Source organism: Denticeps clupeoides, chromosome 13 (genome assembly GCF_900700375.1).
Source record: "Denticeps clupeoides chromosome 13, fDenClu1.1, whole genome shotgun sequence".
In the NCBI taxonomy this organism is placed as follows: Eukaryota; Metazoa; Chordata; class Actinopteri; order Clupeiformes; family Denticipitidae; genus Denticeps; species Denticeps clupeoides.
In genome coordinates, this window is record NC_041719.1 from 15,790,552 (window position 1) to 15,813,085 (window position 22,534).

Genomic DNA, 22,534 nt, shown 5'->3' on the forward strand with positions numbered 1-22,534 from the left:
ATAAAGCATGTTCCGCACTTGATACACGTTTAATGACCTGCCCCTGACAGGGCGTTACAAATGAAGTGCAGCAAACCCAAGAAGCCCTTAGTGAATGCCCAGGGAAGGCAGACACCCTTGCTCCCGCACAATTTATTCAGCCACTGGCTTACAGTGCAAGTAATTATCCTGTCTGCCTCTTCAATATCGATTTGCAGGGGTTAGCTCGGCACTGAAGAGTCCGCGCTCCGCAGAGCCGCGTCCAGTCATAAACTATGGCTAATAAAGCGTGGAGGAGGGAATAAATTGTTTTGGTGGAGAGAGCCATGACGGCACTGGCAGCGGTAGAGACAATTGTGCTGACGCAGGCTGTCCGCGTGAGAGAGGACTCTAAATCAGAGAGATTTGTGCGGAGGCCGGGCAGAGCGGGGTTTGGAAGCTGTAGCGCAGGGCCCTACGTCATGCCCCCCACCGCCGGCGCGCCTCTATAGGTCCTCTGGTTATTGCTTATCACAAACCTCCACAAGGTTACAGGGTTTTCTTACTGTTGTCATGGCAATAACAATTAGCGCACAACTCAAGGCTTAAAAGAGTAACGGGAAACATGTGGCACCATGTTGTTTTTTTGATCACACTCTTTGGTCAGTCACACGTCTGACTGAGAAGGATGCAGAAACGCAAGAAGTCAAATCCAAGCCAAGAATGACGGCTTTCACAACAAGTCAAAGTCAGCGTCGACCCAAAAAATGGCTGTCATTAACCTACCATGTTCTTTTTAGGTTAGTGCCTTAAGCCACAAAGAAGGGGGAGCAAAAGACAGAATCAATTACTGTCTATGCATCAAGACGGGAAAGAAGTCATGTGTTGTTGTCATGGGATCGTTTTCTCAAGAGGAGGTTGCAGTTTCTCTTCTCAAAGTGATTGAGCTGAGGATGTGCTGGTGCATTGTGGGATGACAGTCTTATTCCCCAGGGCTCATTATAACAAGAAAAACACAGAGCGTGCAAAAAAACGCCAACTCATCCTTTCATCTGATCTTCCGTTTTTGTCCTTGGAGGGGTACTGGAACAAACACTAATTTTGCCCTTGTCCTTGGTTTGCTAGCAGCATAAAAAAAAAAAAAAACATAATTTTTATCAATAACAGGCATCATTCAGTGCACACGATTGATGGCTGTTCAGACTCACCACAACCACAACCACTTCATCCACTAACTACAGTATCTGTTTTAATGATAAGAAACTTGTCTGCGTGTCTCCATACGTTGACTATGCCCTACAGGGAGAGAAATTACTTAATTTAAATGTTTCATGCCTTCTTTTAAATACTCAAGATTATTAATTTATCTATAAAAGCCTTAAAACCCAACATTTACTAAGCAGAGTGGTGGAAATGCAAATTGGGCCCTCAAAATAATTACATTGTCATGGCAAATTTTACAGCAGTTAGATTAGGAGGGAAAACTCTTCCTTTATTAGGTGATGAAACACTCAACAGGATAAGATCAGGGTGTCTGAGTGGAAACTGTGCCCAACGGCTACATAAAGAGACCGGGCCCAATGGTATCCATGTAAAATTCCCAATGCTTTACAATAGCAAGAGAAACATTGGCGACTATAAATGTGCCACGTTTACTATAGGGTCCATGCCAATTAAAGGTGAACCGACAACACATGTACACTCAGAGCCAGAGAATCGGGCCCACCCTCCTTTTTTTAAAACAAAGAACAAACACAATACTTAGTAACAAAGCCTACTGGTTGTTGACCAGCACATATTGATAGCATTGAGTTGCATTGATATTCACATTTAAAAAGGTCCTGGTGGGATTTGGAAACATATTAGTGCCAAAAACTGGTGGAAAGTTTTCAGTGAATCTACTGCTACATTTGATTTACATTTTAAATATTTTATTGTAATAGAATTATAAAAGTGTTAGTAAGTTAATGATATAACTGAATATGTAGTAATAAAAGGTGGAAAATCGCAGATACAAAACATCAAAGCTGCCCAGAGGTCACATGATTAAGATTAAGAGTGGTGGTGGCCTAGCAGGTAAGGAAGTGGACCCGTAATCAGAAGGTTGTGAGTTCATATACCCAACTGCCAAGGTGACAATGAGGTGCCGGTGATCAAAGCACCGTCCCCACACACTGCTGCCCACTGCTCACCAAGGGTGGTGGGTTAAACGCTGAGGACGCATTTCATTGTGTGCACCGTGTGCTGTGCCGCAGTGTTTCACAATGACAATCAATTCATTTTCATATGATGTGAGTTTAAAAATCATATAATAAACAAAAAAATCCTCATTTGCTTTGAGTTTTATTATGTTTCAGGGGATTAGTTCTAATGACAATAGGCAGATCTTCCTATTCTTGATGACTTGATGGGCCTATGACAGTACCTTGCAGGTAACTTATCGCTGAATGTTAAGGACAGCATCTTCAGGAACTCCACCTTGTCCTTATGGAATACATTTAAAATAACTGTAATGAACTCCAGGTCTTGTGGGGTTTAGAGTATTACAGGAAGAGATGGACGGGTGCAGCTGCGCTCTTAGAAAGACACAATGTTGGATGTTAATTCTAGATTTGCACCTGAGATGTGCCCAGTCATGAAAGATCTGGGACAATACACTGTTAAAAATTAAAAACACTGTGTCGTTCTGCTTAGGAAGGTCGTCTGACATCTTTCTGTCTATTTTATCCTTTCTTCTCTGTTTTTGGAAGGATCGGATGCTTTCTGGCGATCTTGATGGCTCTTGAAAGCAAGAAGTTTGCACGTTTCATGTGGCATCTGCTGAAAAACACAAAATCACTGCGTCGCTGTTCTAAGAGGGAAAGATGGAGGGAGAGGAGCGAGAAAAAGAGCGAAAGAGAAAGAGGCAGAGCCCTGATCATGTCTCGGCCTACAGATATTCCCCCCAACATGTTACTTTTCATCACATCATCGCTCATTACATGCACTGGGGTCCCCCGGGGCGTGGAGCCGAGCGTACGAGCGACTGCTGTGAGGTAATATTATTTATATAACCGAGAGGGCAAAAACGCAGCACTGCTCGCTGCTTCCGCGAGGGAAGGGGCAACTTAAAAAAAAAAAATGCTGGCACTCGTCCATATCAAAGGATAAACAAAGATCTCTCCAACAGTGATGTCTGCCCTTTAGAAGCAGGGGCCTGGCACGGCAGATAGCCGATGCCAGCGGAGTGCCAGTGGGCACTAGGGGCTTTGTGTGCGAGGGAGGCGTGTCCGAGGGCGGAGTAAGCGTGGCTAACAAGTGCGGTCTCCAGAGACCCAGATCACAGGTAGCCCAGGACCACGCCAGGCCTCAAGCTCGCAGGTTTTATCCGACTCGTGTTGTTGGCAAGTGCTGCTCTTCTCCCTGTGGGGGCGGCAGATGGTGTTTTGCGCCCCCAACCCCCCCACCCCTTTTAGCGTTCTTTCTTGGGGACCATGCTTTTCATGGTGCAGAGGTGCTTTTTTTAAGTGATCGTTAGATTAGCACAGTGTCACACCATCACTGGAAAAAAGTTCTTATAAACTCTTGATTCACTCTTGACTTTTTGCAAACAACTTTCTGCACAACTCCTAAAAAAGGCTTTTTGACACATTAGAATAGATTAGCCGAGACCGTGCAGAGCTCGGGGGGCTCTGTTAAATCTGTTAACTTTGCATTTCAAACCACGAGGGGGTGGGAGCAGCTTATTTATTTATTTAGGAAGCTGGCAAAAGGGAAGGATGCTATTACGATTATGTGTCTAACGCTGAGCACCTAAAATTGACACCAGTCGGTCAGATTTCGGCTTGGTTGCGGCATGAAGTATAGTCCCTGTTGCAACTCAAAAGCACTGAATTAGCAGAGGTCTGCAGTGGGAGTCAGCAAGAATAAAGTGATAAAATGAAGTGATTGTCACTTGTCATACACAGCAGCACAGCACATGATGCACACAGTGAAATTTGCCCTCTGCATTTAACCCATCAACCTGAGTGAGCAGTGGGCAGCCATGACAGGTGCCCAGGGAGCAGTGTGTGGGGACGGTGCTTTGCTCAGTGCCACCTCAGTGGCACCTTGGCGGATCGGGATTCGAAACAGCAACCAGCTTCCTTAACCGCTAGGCCTCCACTGCCCCTAGAAGCTGTCCTCGCTAATATCCTTTGGATTTCAAAGCAATGTAACTACCTCCATAGTACAGACCAAATGTTTGGACATGCCTTGTGTTTTCTTTAATTTCATGACCATTTACGTTGGTAGATTCTCACTGAAGGCATCAAAACTATGAATGAACACATGTGGAGTTATGTACTTAACAAAAAAAGTGAAATAACTGAAAACATGTTATATATTCTAGTTTCTTTGCTCTGATTACTGCTTTGCACACTCTTGGCATTCTCTCGATGAGCTTCAAGAGGTCGTCACCTGAAATGCTTTTCCAACAGTCTTGAAGGAGTTCCCAGAGGTGTTTAGCACTTGTTGGCCCCTTTGCCTTCACTCTGCGGTCCAGCTCACCCCAAACCATCTTGGTTGAGTTCAGGTCTGGTGACTGTGGAGGTCAGGTCTCCACTTTTTGTTAAGTACATAACTCCACATGTGTTCTTTCATAGTTTTGATGCCTTCAGTGAGAATCTACCAATGTAAATGGTCATGAAAAGAAAGAAAACACATTGAATGAGAAGGTGTGTCCAAACTATTGGCATGTACTGTATGTATTCAGAAAAAATCTGATCTCTGACCAGTGATCCCCTACCCAAAACTTTTATTATTTAATATGCTAAGAAGAATTCAAAATCACAAAAGAATGGGAAACTGTCAAACCTGGCAACACTTTTCAAAAAAAAAAGTTCCAGATAACACACATTAAACATGATTAAAGATGTCTGCTGGAAAATGTGTCGAGACCTCCAGCTGTTTTGAATTCTCATTTGCAGATAAAGGACACTGAGCTCAGTATGCAGAAATTTGTGCCCTTCATATCTCACCAAGATCTCATTCTCCCTGTTCTCCTTTCTATTTCGCTTTTGGTAATGGAATATCCTTTTGACTGCAGTTGCTCAGAATGCAGCTTCTTATGAAATGACAGTACCAACCAAACTGGTAACATGTTCTGCAACAACGTATGAATAGCTTGACTGCAATCATATAGAATATCTTTATGTGGTATGTGCTCTACAATTTGAAAAGGGGGTTAATAGATACAAAGAGAAAAACAGATCATGTGACAGACCAGTGGAATTAAACTGAAGGCCATTTTGAAGGTCTCAAGCTGATAGAAATATACATGATCTGTATCTGTCACTGTTTCAAATGTCATTTGAAACATTTGAAATGATAAGCAGTGCTCAGGTATTGGAAAATGGCAATAATCGTTACAAACCTCTTACTGCACAATTGAGATTTTAAATATAACAAACAAGTGGACTAGTGAAAAATATTTGGTCAGGATGGAAATATGTTGAAAGTGTCAACTGTCTTTTTTTGTCCACAGCCTTTATGAAAACTTCTCTTTTGTTTCCTAAACCTGCAAATCCAGCAACCACATCAGACCAGGGCAAATCCATCAAACACCCATGCACATTCTAACCTTCATTCTTTTGGTCTGTGGCAAGAAACCTGAGAGTTAAAAGAAACCCCCAAGACACGCCCCTAAAACCAAGTTAGAGAACAGAATGCATCTTGAAATAGGCATGTGTAAAATTATAAGGATGCAAATTTTGATAAAAAAAATTGATTGATTAAAATATTTCCTATAATACCTACTTAATAATCATATATTATCATGTTAATGTGCTTAGTGATGTATGGGCTTATTCACTGCTATAAGCAAGCAACTGCAGTATGATATGGTGGTATAGTATAGGAATCCTATGGATTTTATATTGCCCCCTTGTGGTCTCCAAAAGGTTTTATTCCAGATAATATTTTACAGAAGGCCAACAAAATGAATTTGAAGTTGTATAATTTATATGCTGGCTGATCTCTCAGAACATATCAATAAAATCAATGTTGATCATTCATTCAATGTTTTATGACATCCTTAACAATTAACTAAATTTCACTATTTTGCACCATTTCGCTCATTTCATTCATTCTGTGTACTTCCTCTGCCTTGGAGTCTGTCACACCTCCGCATGCGCCTGACTCACCCCTCATCACTTTGCAGATTGGATTCACAACCCCTTCCCCACAAAGTTGCTCCCAGTTTAAAAATTGTTAACATCAATGTCATCAGACCTTGTAATGGCCAATCTGTGCACAGTGGGCACCGCAGGCGGGTAAGCATGGCTATTTGGTGACAGCATTTTGACAGTAAGCCTTTTAGCGCCGGTGCTGGGAGGTTCCAGCGGCAGCTACAGTATCCAAATTTGTCATTGGTTCACCCTGTTAATAACAGGCACAGGGGTGATGGTGCGCAGTTTGTTAGACTAACGAACGCTGACGGGACACATGGAGAGCCTCTGGGCATGCTCTTCTCTCCACAGTCGGCTGCCCCTGTCAAAACTCAGAACCTGCTGCCAGAATGACCTTAAGGTCAACGCTCGCCACTGGCGCGCTGGCAGAGAGCTCGCCTACCATCTCTCATCTAAGCCACTACGCTTCTTCTCCCTTTTTATCTCCTTTTTTTTTCTTTCCACTCCCACCACTCCTATCTCTTCCTTCTCATACAAACCTTCTCTTTCCCTATCAAAGAGACATCAAAACAAATACAGGCAAAGATGTCATCGTCACAGAGCTGTAGAAATTAAGCAGAGTAGGCCCTTTCGGACAGGCTTGTGTTTATACAAATGGACACATAAACAGTACAAATGAGCCGAAACGAAAATGATAAAGAAAACATTGCAGACAATGCAATAACAAGGCAAGGTTGACAGACAGCATCCAACTGGTCAGATCCCCATGTGATTAGATTTTTTTAAATGAAAAAAGTGATAACTCCAGCATATTTAACAAATTGCTGTGCCAACATTATCCTGTTGTCCATTTGTTAGCAGGTGGTTTAGATCTTATTTATTCAGTCATGGTCACTGTTGGAAAGATCATATTTAAAATGCAATACTACTGAAACTATTTCAATTACTATATAAAAGTGATGTAACTAATTACATTTGATTACTTTTTGATAAATTATGAATTCTGAATTCCGAATGAATATTCTGAACCATTTAGAAATTTTGTAACCTGGTAGTGTTTACCGTCCAACAATACAACAATTTAACAAAGATAATATAATAACAGCCACCACAAGGTCAAACTGGCTTGTAAGAAGGTGAGTTAGCCACTAGGCTACCAGCACACAGTTTCATATATACTGCCAACAATAAGCATCATTCACTGTCAACACCTGTGTTTTTTCACCTACATGCCACCTGCCTTGCGGTGTCACGGTAAAGTGGCTGCATATCTCAGAACACAGAAGGGAACAGAACAGAAATGGTTCAACACGGGTTAAATAAAATCGCTACACTCAACGTCTCCTCCATCTTGGTTTCAGAGCCACTTCAATATGCTGTTTTTATCGGTCGTGCAAAGATCAAAGTTGGAATTAAAATTTGACCACAGTGTTCGCTTTCACTGGATGCCATTAGGTCTGAAACCAGCTTAACAGTTTCCAGAAGTAACAGAAGTAAATGGGCTGAATGGGACCTGGCCGTGGTTCAGTTTTTTACGTTTTAAGTCGTCCAGGTGAGGAAACTGTTCAGAAGCTCAATAGACGTATAAATCATTAATATCTCTGTAACAGCTATGGAGACATGGAGCTGGTATACAGTGAGACATAGTTCACTTTTATTTTAATAAATATTTATCTGAGCCACCTCTGTATTAGGTGCAAATTAGCAAATGCTATCACTTCTGCTCCAGTAGCTGGCAGATAAAGTGAAATTAAACCTGAAGCAGACACTTCTACCCATCTTAGTTGTTAAAAAAAAAAAACCTAACAACTTTACATATTCTAAAGATTAAAAGGAGAAAGTGTGTCTGGAGTAAGAGTTGTGCCCATAACAGTCGTAAAGAAATCTAAGAGCCAGCATGCAGACCATGCACTACTGAAACCAAAGACTTACAGGTATACGTGACCTGTGGCTGATGTGTTGAATGGGGGTGGGAACAGTCCCCAGGGCAGAGTCATCGATGAGTGACGCACGACGTCACGTTTTCACGTGACAGAAACCATTTTTTTGTCAAAATATAGAGAGGTCGGGGCATACATGTCTGCACATCTGCTTCCGCTCTGGCTGCTCTGAGTGCGGCGTGATTAAAAGGCTTGGCTGCCTTTACGTGAGGGCGAACAGCCTTTAATTGAATTGAGAGCCCAGGCACTGCCCAGGCTGTCAGCACTTTATGGGTGTTAGAAAGCCACGGATGCATAACTCACATGCCAAACACAGAAGGGAACAGAACAGAAACGGCTCAACAGAAGAAATGGTCGCTTTAAAAAACACTGGAATTTCAGGATTTGAAATAAGACTGAATAAGACCCCTTAATGGCATTTACTGTCACAAAGTTCACTTCAGTACCGAAAGTGGTTGCTGCACATCAGAATTGGCATGGTGGTTTCATTAGCCCAGGAATGTGCATGAATAACAGACCTCATTATTATTATCATTATTGAACACAGCTCAACAAGCTTTGGTCAGTTCAGGGACTCATTGCTCAGATAATCACTCGATGTGCATTCTAAAAATGTACCATGGTATACTAGGTGGAAAAACACAATGAGCACCTATCAAGTTTCTCAGACCAGCGTTTCTCACGGCATCAACCATTTGAAACGAAGAACTATGTTGACAGCCGATTCAAGCAGAGGAAATTTCCCATGGTCCTCAGCTGAATGCCAGTGAATGGATTCCTTAATTACATGTAGTCCAAGACAAAGCATAAATTAGGAATTGGGGGTGGGGTTAAATAATGATTAGGAAATACTTCTCATTTGATTCAAGTTTTAAAAATTCCCTTCAATCCGTGGCAAGGATGGGGTGTGAGTGTAAACAGATACCACCAATCTTACTTTACCTGCAAGCTGCCGTCATTGTTTTGTGCCACAAAGACGGTGTCACCTAGTAGACACCTGCTCAACTCCTGTGCACTCTTCAGGTTTCCAACCATGTGATCTTCAATGCTGAGTCGTGGGATTTGGTTACTGAGACCTGGACACCGAAACCCGGGCTATTATTTCACAACTACTCACAACAGACTTTAACAAACACAAAAAGGCCAGTCTCACATACAGCTACCTGAAGACCAGGTTTAAGGGAACAAATGATTTCCTTCTAACCAACTACAAAGACCAGCTACAGTGGCCATCTCCACTCTCAGTCGACAGAAAATGTGCTCACACACCTGCAAAAATACCAGGATTTTGTGATGTACAAAAAACGGGACAAAATCTTTAATGTAGCCTACAATCTGTACAAATGAATTGAAAAACACTGAATGTGCTAAAAGTTTTGTGGCCTCTTCTTTTTTACAACTGTGTGCACAGGTACATGAGTCTAAGGCCGTCCACCAGGTTCTGAAGATCATTCTGAGTGTGGTATGATGGTCAGACAACACACAGCTAGCAGGGCAAGATCAATGCCTTCTGCTGCACCATGTTCTTTCATCCTCTAGAGGTTTTCCTACTCAGCGGCTCCAGTGGAGAGCGCCTGGGAGTGAGGGGCTGTGTCGTAGGGCCGTGTTGTGACAGCCCGTGCCACTGTCACTTGCCAGACCTATGGAGAAGCAGGCACTCAGTTATGGGGAGCAGCAGTGCTGGATTCCTTAGGGCACAGATGAAGACACGTCACGGCCTGGGGGACGCTGGTTTTATTTCAGCTGAGGGTTCAGTGTGTTTCAGAGAGTGGAGTCCACGTGATATGCACATTACAGCTGTGGCATGATTTTACTCTAGCCCCAGTTACAAAAACTGTGTTTATTCCCAGAAGTCATTATCAGCTAAGAACACTAAAGGTTTTGCTGGAAACTCTCTATGTATACTCTATAGTTGCATAATTCAATCAGTAATAACAATGTTAATGTACATTACTGCATACAGCAGTGGTGGCCTGACTATGGGGAAGCGGCCCCGTAGTCAGAAGGTTGCTGGTTTGAATCCCGATCTGCTAAGGTGTCCCTGAGGTGCCACTGAGCAAAGCACCGTCCCCACACACTGCTCCCCTGGTGCCTGTTATGGCTGCCCACTGCTCACTAAGGGTGATGGTTAAATATAGAGGACACATTTCACTGTGTTCATCGTGTGCTGTGCTTCACAATGACGGTCACTTCACTTTTCTATTTTTTTTAAACCATGGTGACTTCACACAATTCTTTCTGTTGACAGACCAAAAAAAACTAAGAATTCACTTATATATTTTAAAATGAGACTTGCTTGTTATCAGCTGATGGTGCACTGTCTGTATCGAGACAGTTTAAAGAGTACTGAGCGTGGATTCTAGGCAAACATTACCAATCACCTATACAGGCAAGTCAGAGATGTGATGTTGCTCCACATGATGTAAAATTGCATGACACATGATGAAGGAGTATTGCAGAATTAAAGAATAACATTTTAAGTCATTACATCCTTACAATAGGGACTTGATCTCATATTAAACTAACTGCAATTTTGGTAATAAATAAAAAGTAAAGAGCAGGAGAATTGACGGCTAAATAAAACTTTCCTTTGAATGCATTTGCCCTGTTCACATCTCAGAAAAGTGGACTGACAGCCTGTCAGCTCCAGTGTTATAACAAAAACTTTGCCACTCAGTAAACAACCAGAAATGAATATAGTAATGAAATACATACAGAAGACAGATGGGGGTCCTTTTACAATGGGAAAGCACTTAGCCCAACTTTATTAATTATGAGAAACCCATTTCGCCACATGGTACAGAAGGGGTGTTTGGATGAGAGTCATTTTGACTCATTTGAGACAAAGCTGTGGCCCATCTTAAAAACCACTGCCATATTCACAGCCCTAGGAGTGACAAATCCAAGGAGACTAGCATGGAGTCGCAATCTAAAGCTACATGTCAGAGGACAAACTGAATCCTCCTCAAAACAATATCGCGTTGTGCACATGGCTGACTTCTTCTGTGCTTTCTGGGCCACTGCTGATCTCCTCTGTGACAGAGAAGTGTTTTAATGGCCTTTTCGACATCATCTAAAACGCAGAAAAAAGTGCCGAATTCACAGCAGCCAGAACCAGACGTGGCTTTAATGTGCTTGTACAACTGCACTAATCAAGATGGGCCTGTGACACACAGCAAGCCGTTTCAAGTGTCACAGGAATCCCAGCACCCTCAACTCTGTGTGAGGGTAACCTGGTGACAGAAGGACGTCTCTCAATTAAATTCTAAGTGTAGTCCTGAAAGGCCATGGCTGAAGAAACCTCTGCACTGTTGGGGGAAAAGTGTAAATATGCATCATTATGGGAGGAGAGACCATCCATATTTCATGCTGACCACTGTATGTCACTCCCAGCGAACAGATCAAACAGTCTTTTTTATTTAAAATTTTCTATTTAATCTTTAAAGGCCCCTTTCAGGGAGAAAATAGGGTAAAATACAATGCAGTGCGTTGAGGGGTCAACAGCAGCCCAGAGATCAGCCGCACAGTTCTGTAAATGCTGTATGCCGGAACTGCTGTGGGCCTGATCAAAGACACATTCAACTCCAACACTGCCAAATGATCAAAGGCCCAAATGATGTCTCTCTACAGGAACCTTCAGTACCTACATGTCCTAAAGACAGTGCCCATACAAAATTTAGAGCTGAAGAATAGGAGAATGACTCAAATGTAAAAAATCCATAAGAAAAAGGGCCCAGCATGACTAAAAGTTAATGTGCACAAAGTGCCCCGCAGCTTTGTTAGTGGAAATGTCAGAATAGCATGCTTACGCTAATTGCACAATAAACACAAAAACATTTCACTTTAATGAAAATTCCCAATAATTAACAAAACAAATGTAAAAAACAAACAAATATGAAGAACACATTTGACACTTTTAATGCATCTCCATGTATATTAAATATTAGATTTAATATTGAATATAAATATATTATATTAATGATAAAAAAAGACACTTGAATCAAGCTGAACTGTTCTTTTGTAACCCAATTGGGATGTTGCAGCAATCCTGGAGTATTTTGGTCTTGCTCAAGAGTGAAAAGACAGTTGACGAAATCTAGTGCCAGCAGCCCCTCGGTGGTGTCACAGGAGTAGACCCGAGACCTCAGACTATGGCATTTGGACCCTCTGTGCCACTGTCGCTGTCCTTTCCATCCCCAATCCACCATTCCGATCTCCGGCATAAGCTTGTTAAGGTCTTCAAAAATCAATAGGCTATAAAAATACTGCCAGCGCAGCATGCCACTAAATTGACCCAGACAGCAGTGATATTTTACTGGAGGAAAGTCAGGACCGAACGGATACATTAGCCCAAGGTTAATTCCACTCCATACTCCACAGTTACATTTTTTATGCAGAGCACCTGCTTTAATACATTTTAGCACTTCAGCCCTAAATGCATATATTGCGAACGCGTGTTTGCGTGTGAACGGACAGAAATCGAGCCTGTCCATAGCGCACGTGTAAAGAATTTCCCAAGAAAGTTCCGTCAGTAGTACAGACAGGGGAGCCAAGTAAATGAAAACCCAACCGAGCATGCAAGTGTGAAAGGTCGTGTCCTCGCGGTGCGAGACCCCGAAAACAAAACACCGGCGACTGCGAGAGCGCAACACAATTAGTGCGATGTAAACTAAAGCGAGACGCCCGCCAGTCATTAATATGTTTGAAGAGCGGTGTCCAACAACGAGCATGTCGTCATGCTCCGGCGAACAGGTCAATGAATAAATCAAACCATATAAATAACGAATTGGACGTAACGAGTCGGTCCCGCACCAGACGCGAGTGCGCCGAGGTTTCGCCGTACCTCTGTTTGAGCGCGTGCGGGCTGCGGTGCTCGCCGGTTCAGGCGGGCCGGGTTGATGATTTGTTGTTGACAGGATGGGAAGAGGAGTCGCTTATTAGAGCCACTAAGTCATTTCCCTTGATGTCCTGTTTTTAGATAGAAGTCCCGTTTTCGGCCCCCGTCCTTTGTTTCACAACGCCGCGTCCCTAATTAACTACGCCGACGTGGCCGCTGTATTTTCAGCTCCACTGAGCCTCCTAAATTGCATTTCGAAATCTAGTGAAGGGGTCATGGGGGCCTTCCCGTACACAGGCTGTAGCAAACTTGGGAGCGGTCATTAAAGTTAATGTCCACGAGTGCCACAATCTTTCAAATCACTGCGGCTTTTGTGATCTTGATGCCCGGCTATGCTGTTTATGAGGTGGCATAAAGCGGAGGGAAACTAAGATTTCTCAAGGTCAGTGCAGAATATGCCAACCACAAACCACCCTTAACAACAACAACAGCCAAGTGGTGTGCGTCTGACTTATTTACCGTGTATATACCACAGGACTGCAAATGCTGGTATAAACAGAAAGGGAATTGTCAGCCTCCAGAGGTGGTTAGGCTAAGGTGCTAGGTGTTGAACTAAAAAAAAAAAAAAATGTTATTTATTACACGCCACGAAAGGTCAGGGTCACCTCGGTTCACGTCTGTCCACTTGCCTTTACCCCTGTCACGGGTGCTAAGTGCCGCGGCGTAGCGTGACGAGCGCTCTGTTTTGACACTCATCTGGGTCTCCTTGTTAACTCTTCCCCAACAGATCTGATGCGCCCGGACAGGCCAGCACAGTGCATTAGCCTCCGTGGTGTTGGGGGTCTGATTACAGCAAAAGTGTGGCGGCGTACCAGTCCTGCTTTAGCGCTAATGTGGCCTGGCCGGGTTATCTACGTTTAAACACCAACGTCCCACTTCGTAACCTTGTCTCGTAACCTTAAGTGCGTTCACACATGCAATAATTGACAGACCTGGATCAACAGCCTGTTGTTCTTATTGTTGATGGTTTGTTTGAAATGAATAGGGTTCGATTTTCACGACACCCTAGACATTGTCAGCTTGGCAATGAGGAGCTAATGTCAACAGCAAAAAAACAGCCAGCCACCACAATCATGCCACTAAGTGCATGAACAAAGGAGCCGGTGCTGCTGCACAATCACACGGAAATCGATTAAGTGACGCCCCATGTTTGACTTCAGTCCAACCCGCCTTGGTCTCCTCAAAATAAATCATTCGAGAGGTGGTTGGAGTACCTTGTGTCCTGTCCTTGTGTCTTGAGGCATTAAAACTAGTGCTGTCAATTGATTCAACTAATTAATTGTGTAGTTGGGATTGATTGTAATTCTTAAGAAAAAGGATTCTGTTATGTCCCTAGTAACATAGGGGGGTGTTGGTCTGTTGTGGTCGTGTGTTTTGCTTTCTCTGTGCCTGTATGTGTGTTCCACTTTTACGCTGCTAGGGTGGCGTTTGTGATTGGCTGCCTCCGCCCACCACGCCTTGGTCCTGAAGGCATTGGCCTAGTGCTCGACCAGAGCAGTAGTTTTGGAGATTCTGAGTTGTGGTGTGCTGGTTGTTATTGCATACCTTGTGTTTGCTTTCCCACCTGTGTTTTGCTCTCCCTCCTATGTTGGACACCCTTGACCCCTGTGTGTATTTGTGTGTTCATGTCTTTTTTATGACAGGTTTTATGACAGGTTTCAACCACTGCCTGAGGAAAGTTGGCTTGTTGTATACAGTTTTGTGTGTGTTTGGTTGAAGGTTCTACATAGCACTCGTTGGTTTGGTCACAAAACACACTGTCAATAAATGCACAATTGCACTTTGTGCTCACGTCCTAGATGGGAATGTGACACATAAATAATTTATATTTATATTTATGACAGAGACAAGTGTGTGAAAGAGAAGTGATTGTCATTGTGAAACACGTCAGCACAGCATACGGTGACACAACAAAATGTGTCTTCTATATTTAACATTCTATATTCTACATCTTGGTGAGCAGTGGGCACCCATGAAAGGGGAGCAGTGTGTGGGGACGGTGTTTTGCTCAGTGGCACCTTGGCGGTTTGGGAGTTGAACGGGCAACCGATTACGTTTCCTTACCCGCTAGGCCACCACTGCCCTGAGCCGTCACCCTTTCTGTGAAGTACAATAGTTTAGTTAAGTTTTTTTTTTAAATACAGGGCTGATTCAGAGGATGTAAACAGAAAAATGCAGTGAACCATGTGTCACATGATGCCGTGTGCACTTGATTTTCATCTGGTTGTGCCTGATTTTCACAGATAAAAAAGGGGTGGTAGGAGTCTAGTGGATTAGAACCAGAATACCGCAAAGTCACAGGTTCAAACCCCATTTACTACCATTACTACCACTACTGTCCCTGTAACTACTGACTGTAAGGCACTCTGGATAAGGGCGTCTGATAAATGCCATAACTGTAAATGTTAAAGGCACAACCAGATGGAGGGACATCGTGGACTCACCACAAGCACGCTGCTCTCATGTTGAAGCATGACACAGTCCATCTTTATCTTTAGTTAGGCATTGCCTCTGGCTAAGATGTCATAGGTCAGGATAGTTACCAAAATGCAGCTGTGGTAATTGTGTTAATTTATTTAACTATTTAAAAATGAACTGCAGCAAATAATGCACTGGTTTTGACAGTCCTAATTAAAATAGATAAAGAGAAAAGGACAACCCCGCTTTAAACCTGAACGGTATGACGGAGCAACAAAATAAATAAAAACACAAGTCTCGACTCAATATTGCAAACTGCGAGATAATTCTGCAGCGAAACTTGCTAATCTGTGTCAGCGTCTGAAATCAGCCTCTCAGATGGATTGAGGGAGGAGGCAAATGGGACTTATATAATGATCACATTTCATTACCTCCCGTTATGCCACGGAGAATACCAACCAAAGCAAACAAAATTGTTTTGATGTATCTGAAGCGACAGGGGCCACAGCAGAGAGCCAACTTTCGTGACAAAAAAAGAAACTTGCTTTTTTTTTTTTTCGTACCGTGGCATCTAAAAAGGGGGAAAGGAATACATTAAAATAAATAAACAAACAGGGCCGGTCTGCTTTAAAGCAAGGACGTCACCTGGGGAGGAGCCTCTCATGCCGGAGGCTCAGGAGAGCAGCGCTCGGCGTGGACGATCACGTCTGGGCTACGAGGCACGGTAATTGAACTTGCCCAGAGAGCTGCAAACTGAGGGCGTCCGTTACACTTTGCTTATACATGTGGAAGATGCTGGAGGCGCAGCTGCGCCATGGCCCAGCCTGTTAGAAACCTGTTCACTTACACAAGAGAAACAGAAACTTTAGTGAATAAACCAAATGAATTAAAAATAAGAATACTATATAAGAAGCAGCTGGACGGATTTTAAAAAAAAAAAGGTCAGTCATTTCATCTGCTGGAAAGTGTACTTCTGTGTGTTTCTGTATGTGTGTGTCTGTTTCAACAATCTGTAGATTGGCCAGAGAGGTAATTTCTTAAGAGAAAATTATGACCACAATTACAACCATCAATAAAAAACAGAAACATAAGGCAATTTAATTAGTTCAACTAGATGAACTAGGCATATAACGTCCTATTGACTATTGAACGACTATTGAACTATTTAGGTCACTTTAATTCCTAACATTAAAATAATCAGCTGATGTATTTGGCTGTAAACTTTGGAGACATTTGATTGGCTACTGCACTGACATTTTTTTTTTGTCGAGAAATGCATATGTGAATGGTGTTACATTTTTTTTTTTTTTACTTATAAGTCATAAATTATATTTGTTAATCTTGTTACATTTGTTGCTGAATCAAATACACTTGTGAATGGTGTGATATTTATTTGGGAATTTTGAAACTCCATAGACTTCTCCTGACCACTCGATTTGACCCAAACAGAAATAACCACGCGTGTGGATGCCTGCAGACTCGTACACCAAGTTGAACAGGTGAGTATAAATTTTTCAGCCCATACTGACAAAAGCTTTCAAAAAGCCTCTCTTTGACTAGATGCAAAGTATTTTTACAAAGATCTGCACTTATTCTATATTTTATTTAGGAATGATTTACTTGCCACTGCAATGAAAAAGGTGTGTGTGTGGGTGTGTGTGGGTGGGTGGGTGTATGCATGAGTTATGTTGTCAAAGGCTGCAAATCCCTCCAGTAAAAACAGACACTTTTCCCCTCTCAGAGGAGGTGTATCACTTGCTTGGCTTATTCATGTTCTTGCCAAGGCCAAAGAATAAACACTTTGCACACAAACAGCACGAAAGCCTTCGACACTGCACATCTCTATGAAAACTATATTTTGTTACCGGTTGGAGAATCCGGACTAAAATATGATCGTGTTTAAGGCTCTCAAAAACCCTGAGGAAAAAAAAAAAATGAATTTGGGGTCTGAGCCTCTAAGACGCAGGTGACCGCTGTGGTCTCTGTCATCGCCAGCCAGTTGTGTGAATGAAGGTGACAAGGAGACACATTTTTCCTGCACTCAAGGCCACGGAGCAGCCATCCAAGACAGGTCGAAAAGAACAAGAATTTCACACGTTTAAGCTGGTGTCTTTGCCGTCACCACAGGTCCTGGTTCCTCAAATATCCTGCTTTTACGAGTGCAGGGTGGCGAGAGCTGTCACCGCCTCGTATTTATCTCTTTTCTATTAAACGTAACTCAGAGGAGCAGGGTGTTACGGAGCGATCCCTCATCCGAACGGCAGCTGGCAGGAAAGGTGGCAGTGCCATGTGCTAAAGTGAGAACCAGTGAAAAGCGCACTATGGCACCAACAGCCCCAGTTGGAGGCCGTTATGGATAATGTGGGCTGAAGCCTAGAAACTGGACCCTCCCACCATTTCGCCATAAACCCACTTACCTTGGGGCTGTCTGTACAACAAAGAGAGTCCAGCGTTCAAGGCTCAGATTTCCTCTGAAAGACTGCTCCGCAAGTGAGGGTGTGATTTTTAAAGGCCTAGTGTCCTACATTCACTGCGTGTCACACTATTCAGCGAAGTGCCTTAGGCACTGACTGGCGTAGGCTGCACTTAACTTCATTTAATATCTATTAGTGATGTGGGTCACTTTATTTTAATCGCATAACACTTTCCAAAAATGAGAAATGGCGGTGGGACAGTAACAAAATGGAATGGAAAGTTGTTTTGGCTTTTGCACTGGACCGAAAAAGATTTAACGGAAACGTTTAAAGTCAAATATTATTTGGAATTAAAGCTATTATTTATATGTGATTCTCTGACTCTCTAAAAGATAAGCAAGTTAGAAAAAATCTGTAGAAGAGGTCATGACCTTTAACACCGCCAGGAGCACGATTAGCTACAATTTTATGCTTTTAGCACCAGATCAGAGTTGCCTACCTGCTGGGGGCGGGGCTTGTAGGGAGAACTGTTCTCCAGGTCAGCAAGGATGCTGGTCAGGGAGTCGATCTCAGCGTCCAGACTGGAGCGTCTCTCCTCCAGGGTCTTCTCTGGCCCCTTCACCTTCGCACAGACAGAAATAAGCGGTCCGTTATCAAAGAGCCTGAATTATCTAAACACTCGGATCCATTATTCTGAGCCAAAGCATTTTTTCCCAAGCTATTCCGGCTGCTAAATTGTTGTAAAACTGCTCAGCCTTGCGTGGAATTGGATGTTTCTGAGACTGGGGTTTCTAATGCTTCTCTCTGTCTCTTTGTCCTTTACCCATTTTTTTTCTATTCTTTTCATTTGACTATTTTTGACACCTTGTCCCTTTTGCAGGTTTTCTGGCAGCATTAGGATTCTCAAGCAACCTGTCTGCCAGCATTTGTTCACCTTGGCCTTAAAGGTCCACTGAAAGCAAACAGCCAAGTCGGCTCTGTGGGAACCTCTCTGTTTGTGAGGTTGCTCTGGTCACCCCTCACCCCTCTGACGACAAGCGGCTGCTTTTTCTCCCCCACTTTTTTTTTCTTTTCAACCTACTGGGAGCTTGGCTGTTCTCAGGCTCCCTCCATCGCGATCTCTGTCTCTCGCTCACAAGCGATAACAAACACTCATTCAGACACCTACACCTCACATTTTCATTTCAAGGTGTGTTGCAAGGCTGTTTTAAGTTGACAGTGTAACTCAACACAACCTCAATACCCCAGAGATTTACGAAGCAGATGAGCCACATAAATCCCTGCTTGGTTTGGTCGGGGTGGAAAATTCTCCTAAAATCCATGCATTCATATACAAAAACGTTTTGAAACTGAAAAAAGGATCTAGATTTTTCAACAGATGCTAAATGACGGATGGATGGGTGGATTCAATTAAATAAACAATATAAACTTGGAACTAGGACTGTGCGATATGTATTGCTGTGCAAGGTGAGCTTAAGCTTTGAACATATACATATTCAAAAACCCGCATTAAGAGTCCAAGCATTCACTGTCTCATTTAACATAACAGGATAGACAACAACGCAAGTTAAGACAGCAAAGCTGCCTAAATATAAATAAGTAAACCACGCCATCCTCATAATCTATGTCGTTCAAATTAATTTAAATGATCTGGATCATCCTCACTTGCATGGACAGAAAATAAATAAGCCTGTGCAGCAGTGGGATTCAAAGGACACAACATAAAATGCTTAATCCACTACACCACACGTGCTAGTTAGTTCACAGTGCTGTTTCTATTCCATGCGGACACAACAGACAGATTTAAAGATGCTGCAATATAAACGCAGTAAGGTGACCCTACTGTGCATGGAGTGGTTACTGAACATGTGTGAGTGAACGAGTAATTCTGGGATACTTGTTGTGATTGTGTGCTCTGGAACGCTGTGTGTCACGGTTCATTATCTGAGAACTGCTCTTTTTGTATGGTGCTCCGTAACCTTGCCATATAAGGTCACTCTTAGAAAATACACACAATCGAAATAATACATTTTATTTGTCCTCAGCACACGGATTGAATTCAGTCGAGGTCAAAGACACCTTGGCAAGTTGGGATTTGAACCCTCACCCTTCGATTAAGAGTCCACTTCCTTAACCACTAGGTCACCACTGCACTCTGGGAGAACTTTAGAGAAAAGCGGCCATATGGAATACCATATATATCAACACTGCAGTGGTCCAATCTATGTGTTGGAGGGACAGAGAAATGTTTTTCGAGGTGGAAAAGAATGTGCACGCTTTGTCAGTTTTGCGTCATATTCTGCTTAAGCATTGCAGCACATCCTTGTGCTCAAGTGGGCTGAAACAAGGGTGTAATATAGCCTGTTTTGCATGCTACCTGTGTCAAGAGCCCCCATGAAAGACTCATCAAAGCCTTTTAAAGAAAGGCGGCAGGGTGAGAGTGAAGGTGAGCGGAGGCCCTTTCTTCATCAAAGGAGAATTGAGACTTATGTCTGTCTCAATTCCAACTGCCGTCACTTGAAGGGTGTACACTTCCCTCCTGTATGTTTTGCTTTCCATTCATTCATGAGTAGTGGTGTATCTTCAAAAGCTGATGAATTACTCCTGCCTCCTTAATATGCATATTTATGAGTACAATGTAATGCTTGGATGTGGCTATAAAGCGTTTTCTAATGAAGAATTGGGTCTTAAAGTTGAACAAAGAAAAATGGTCAAGATTAAGCAGCTGAAAACAAACAGGGAGGCTAGAGGACCTCAACAAAGCATCTCCAAAACAGCAGGTCTTGTTGGTGTTCCTGGTGTGCAATGGGAGTGAAGTGAAGACAAGCTTGCTTTGTCTGATCCCATAAAAGAACTACTATAACACAAATGCAGGTTGTGACAGAACACATGCATATGGCTGTTAATAATGTCAGGGTGGGGCAGGATGCTCTATGATAGTGCACCCCCCACCAGAGATCACAGGGGGGGGGGTCACAAAGGTGACCAAATGAGGTAACCTTTGCAGTTATGAGGTTACCAAAATTAGATTATCAAAATTATATTTGTAAACATATAATGTATTAAAAAAAAAGTCATGGCTGTATGGAAATGGCGCAGTAAATACTGTGTGAGTGTCATTTTTTTGAGTGTCACCACAAAGCATAACAGTCGGGTCATGTCGGGCTCGGGCCGGGGCGGGCTTAACTGTTCAGCAGTATTACAGCTCTAATGTACACTCTATAAAGCCTGTAGCATAAAACAAGGAGCAGTGTGTGTTTCTCTTTTAAAATTAAAGTTGTAATTAATCATTTTATTATTTTAATGTTTGTATGTGGGAAGGAATTGGGGTTGGGGGGTCCTGGCTTATCATGGACACAGGAAGGGGGAGCTTCAGGGAAAAAAGTTGGGAACCACTAACATATGGGACTGAAGAAATATCACCTGGGCAGGTGATTTTAATATTATGGGTAAAAAAAGGCAGGTAGAATTAGTGTCTATGAAAATCATACAAGCAAATACTTTTGGTTGTTGTTGGACCAGTTTTGTACTGCAGTGATTAACAAAATGAAAATGTTTTAATAATGTTTAATACTGTGTTGCACCACGTTTGACTAATTAGTGATTGGAAATGTTGTGTTTTACATCTTTTTCCTTTTTGAACTGTGCAGGGTAGCAAAAAAAAAAATAATTTATCCTCTAATTTCTTACATAAAGTGACGAGTAAATGAGCGGTACTAAATGACAGGTCATGCTCAGCAATGAAGGACAAATTTTTGGTTAAAAAACTAAAAAAAAAAACTAATTTACAACATGTGAAACACTTTTACCATGTTTGCTGACTGCACAAGCTCAACCTGAACCTGACCCTGAACCTTTACAGCTCTAACAGGAGGTGTGCTGCATTGCTTGGACTGCTGTTTTATGATTAGGGTCTGAATCATTTTGTGACAGAACCTTTCGGTAGTTCCATACAGCAGATTCCTTCCTTCTTGGCACCAGCTTCCAAAGGGTTTTCATCACACCATTTATTCCATATGCCTTTATCGACATGGCCAGATTTAACTAAGTGGTTTGAATGCAGGTTATCTCTCCCAGCTTATTTAAGAAAAATCAAACACCAAAACATGTACCTTGATTCGGTCCTTTGTAGAATATCACTGCGTGTTAGTAGTGCCTAACATGGATTATTATAACATTAAACCAACATGTTTTGTTTTCTGAAGCTATGAACAGATTTTCATTGCTGTGCAGCAAAGCACCAGATTTTGTTTCAGACAGTTCCTGTCGAATCTGTCAAAACCCCCTTCACCAAAAAAAAAAAAAAAAAACTAAAATTACAAGCAATGCAAAATAATCAGACATAGTAAGAAACCTCAACTCTTCCCCAAAGTTCCAGGGAATTTCAGTAGGTGGTGAGGGGTGTATTTTTAGCCTCGACACTCAGATGTAACCATGAGGAGTCGTCCTGGGACTGCCTGTGGGCTCCTTCCTCACAGGCCAGATCAGTGACTGCCTCTCCTTCTAACGTCATGTGTTTGGATTACCTGTCACAAGCCATTACGGCCAGGGCCCGGCTCCGTTCGGGGCCCGGGGCCACTTTAAACATCCCTGGCAATGGGGAGTCGAGGTGGGCGAAGAGGAGCACTAATGGCACTTCTGAAATGAGCTCCAGCAAGCAGGAGGCTGGCAGCCTTAAGAGCCAAAACAAACAGGATGAAAGCAAATGTGAAGCATCTGAATCTCCTGACGTGCTGTTCATTTATTTATTTTTATGTTGTT

General features: G+C 42.7%; 1 protein-coding gene across 5 annotated transcripts in view; it reads right to left on the bottom strand.

The window, feature by feature from the left end:
* The window catches only part of lpp (LIM domain containing preferred translocation partner in lipoma), a 174,573-nt gene that overhangs the window by 50,045 nt on the left and 101,994 nt on the right, over positions 1-22,534 (bottom strand). For all 5 annotated transcript variants that reach the window (XM_029001839.1, XM_029001838.1, XM_029001840.1 and 2 more), the window contains one exon: positions 18,273-18,395. In XM_029001839.1, the coding sequence (XP_028857672.1) occupies positions 18,273-18,395 (123 nt within the window). The remainder of the gene's footprint in view (positions 1-18,272; positions 18,396-22,534) is intronic.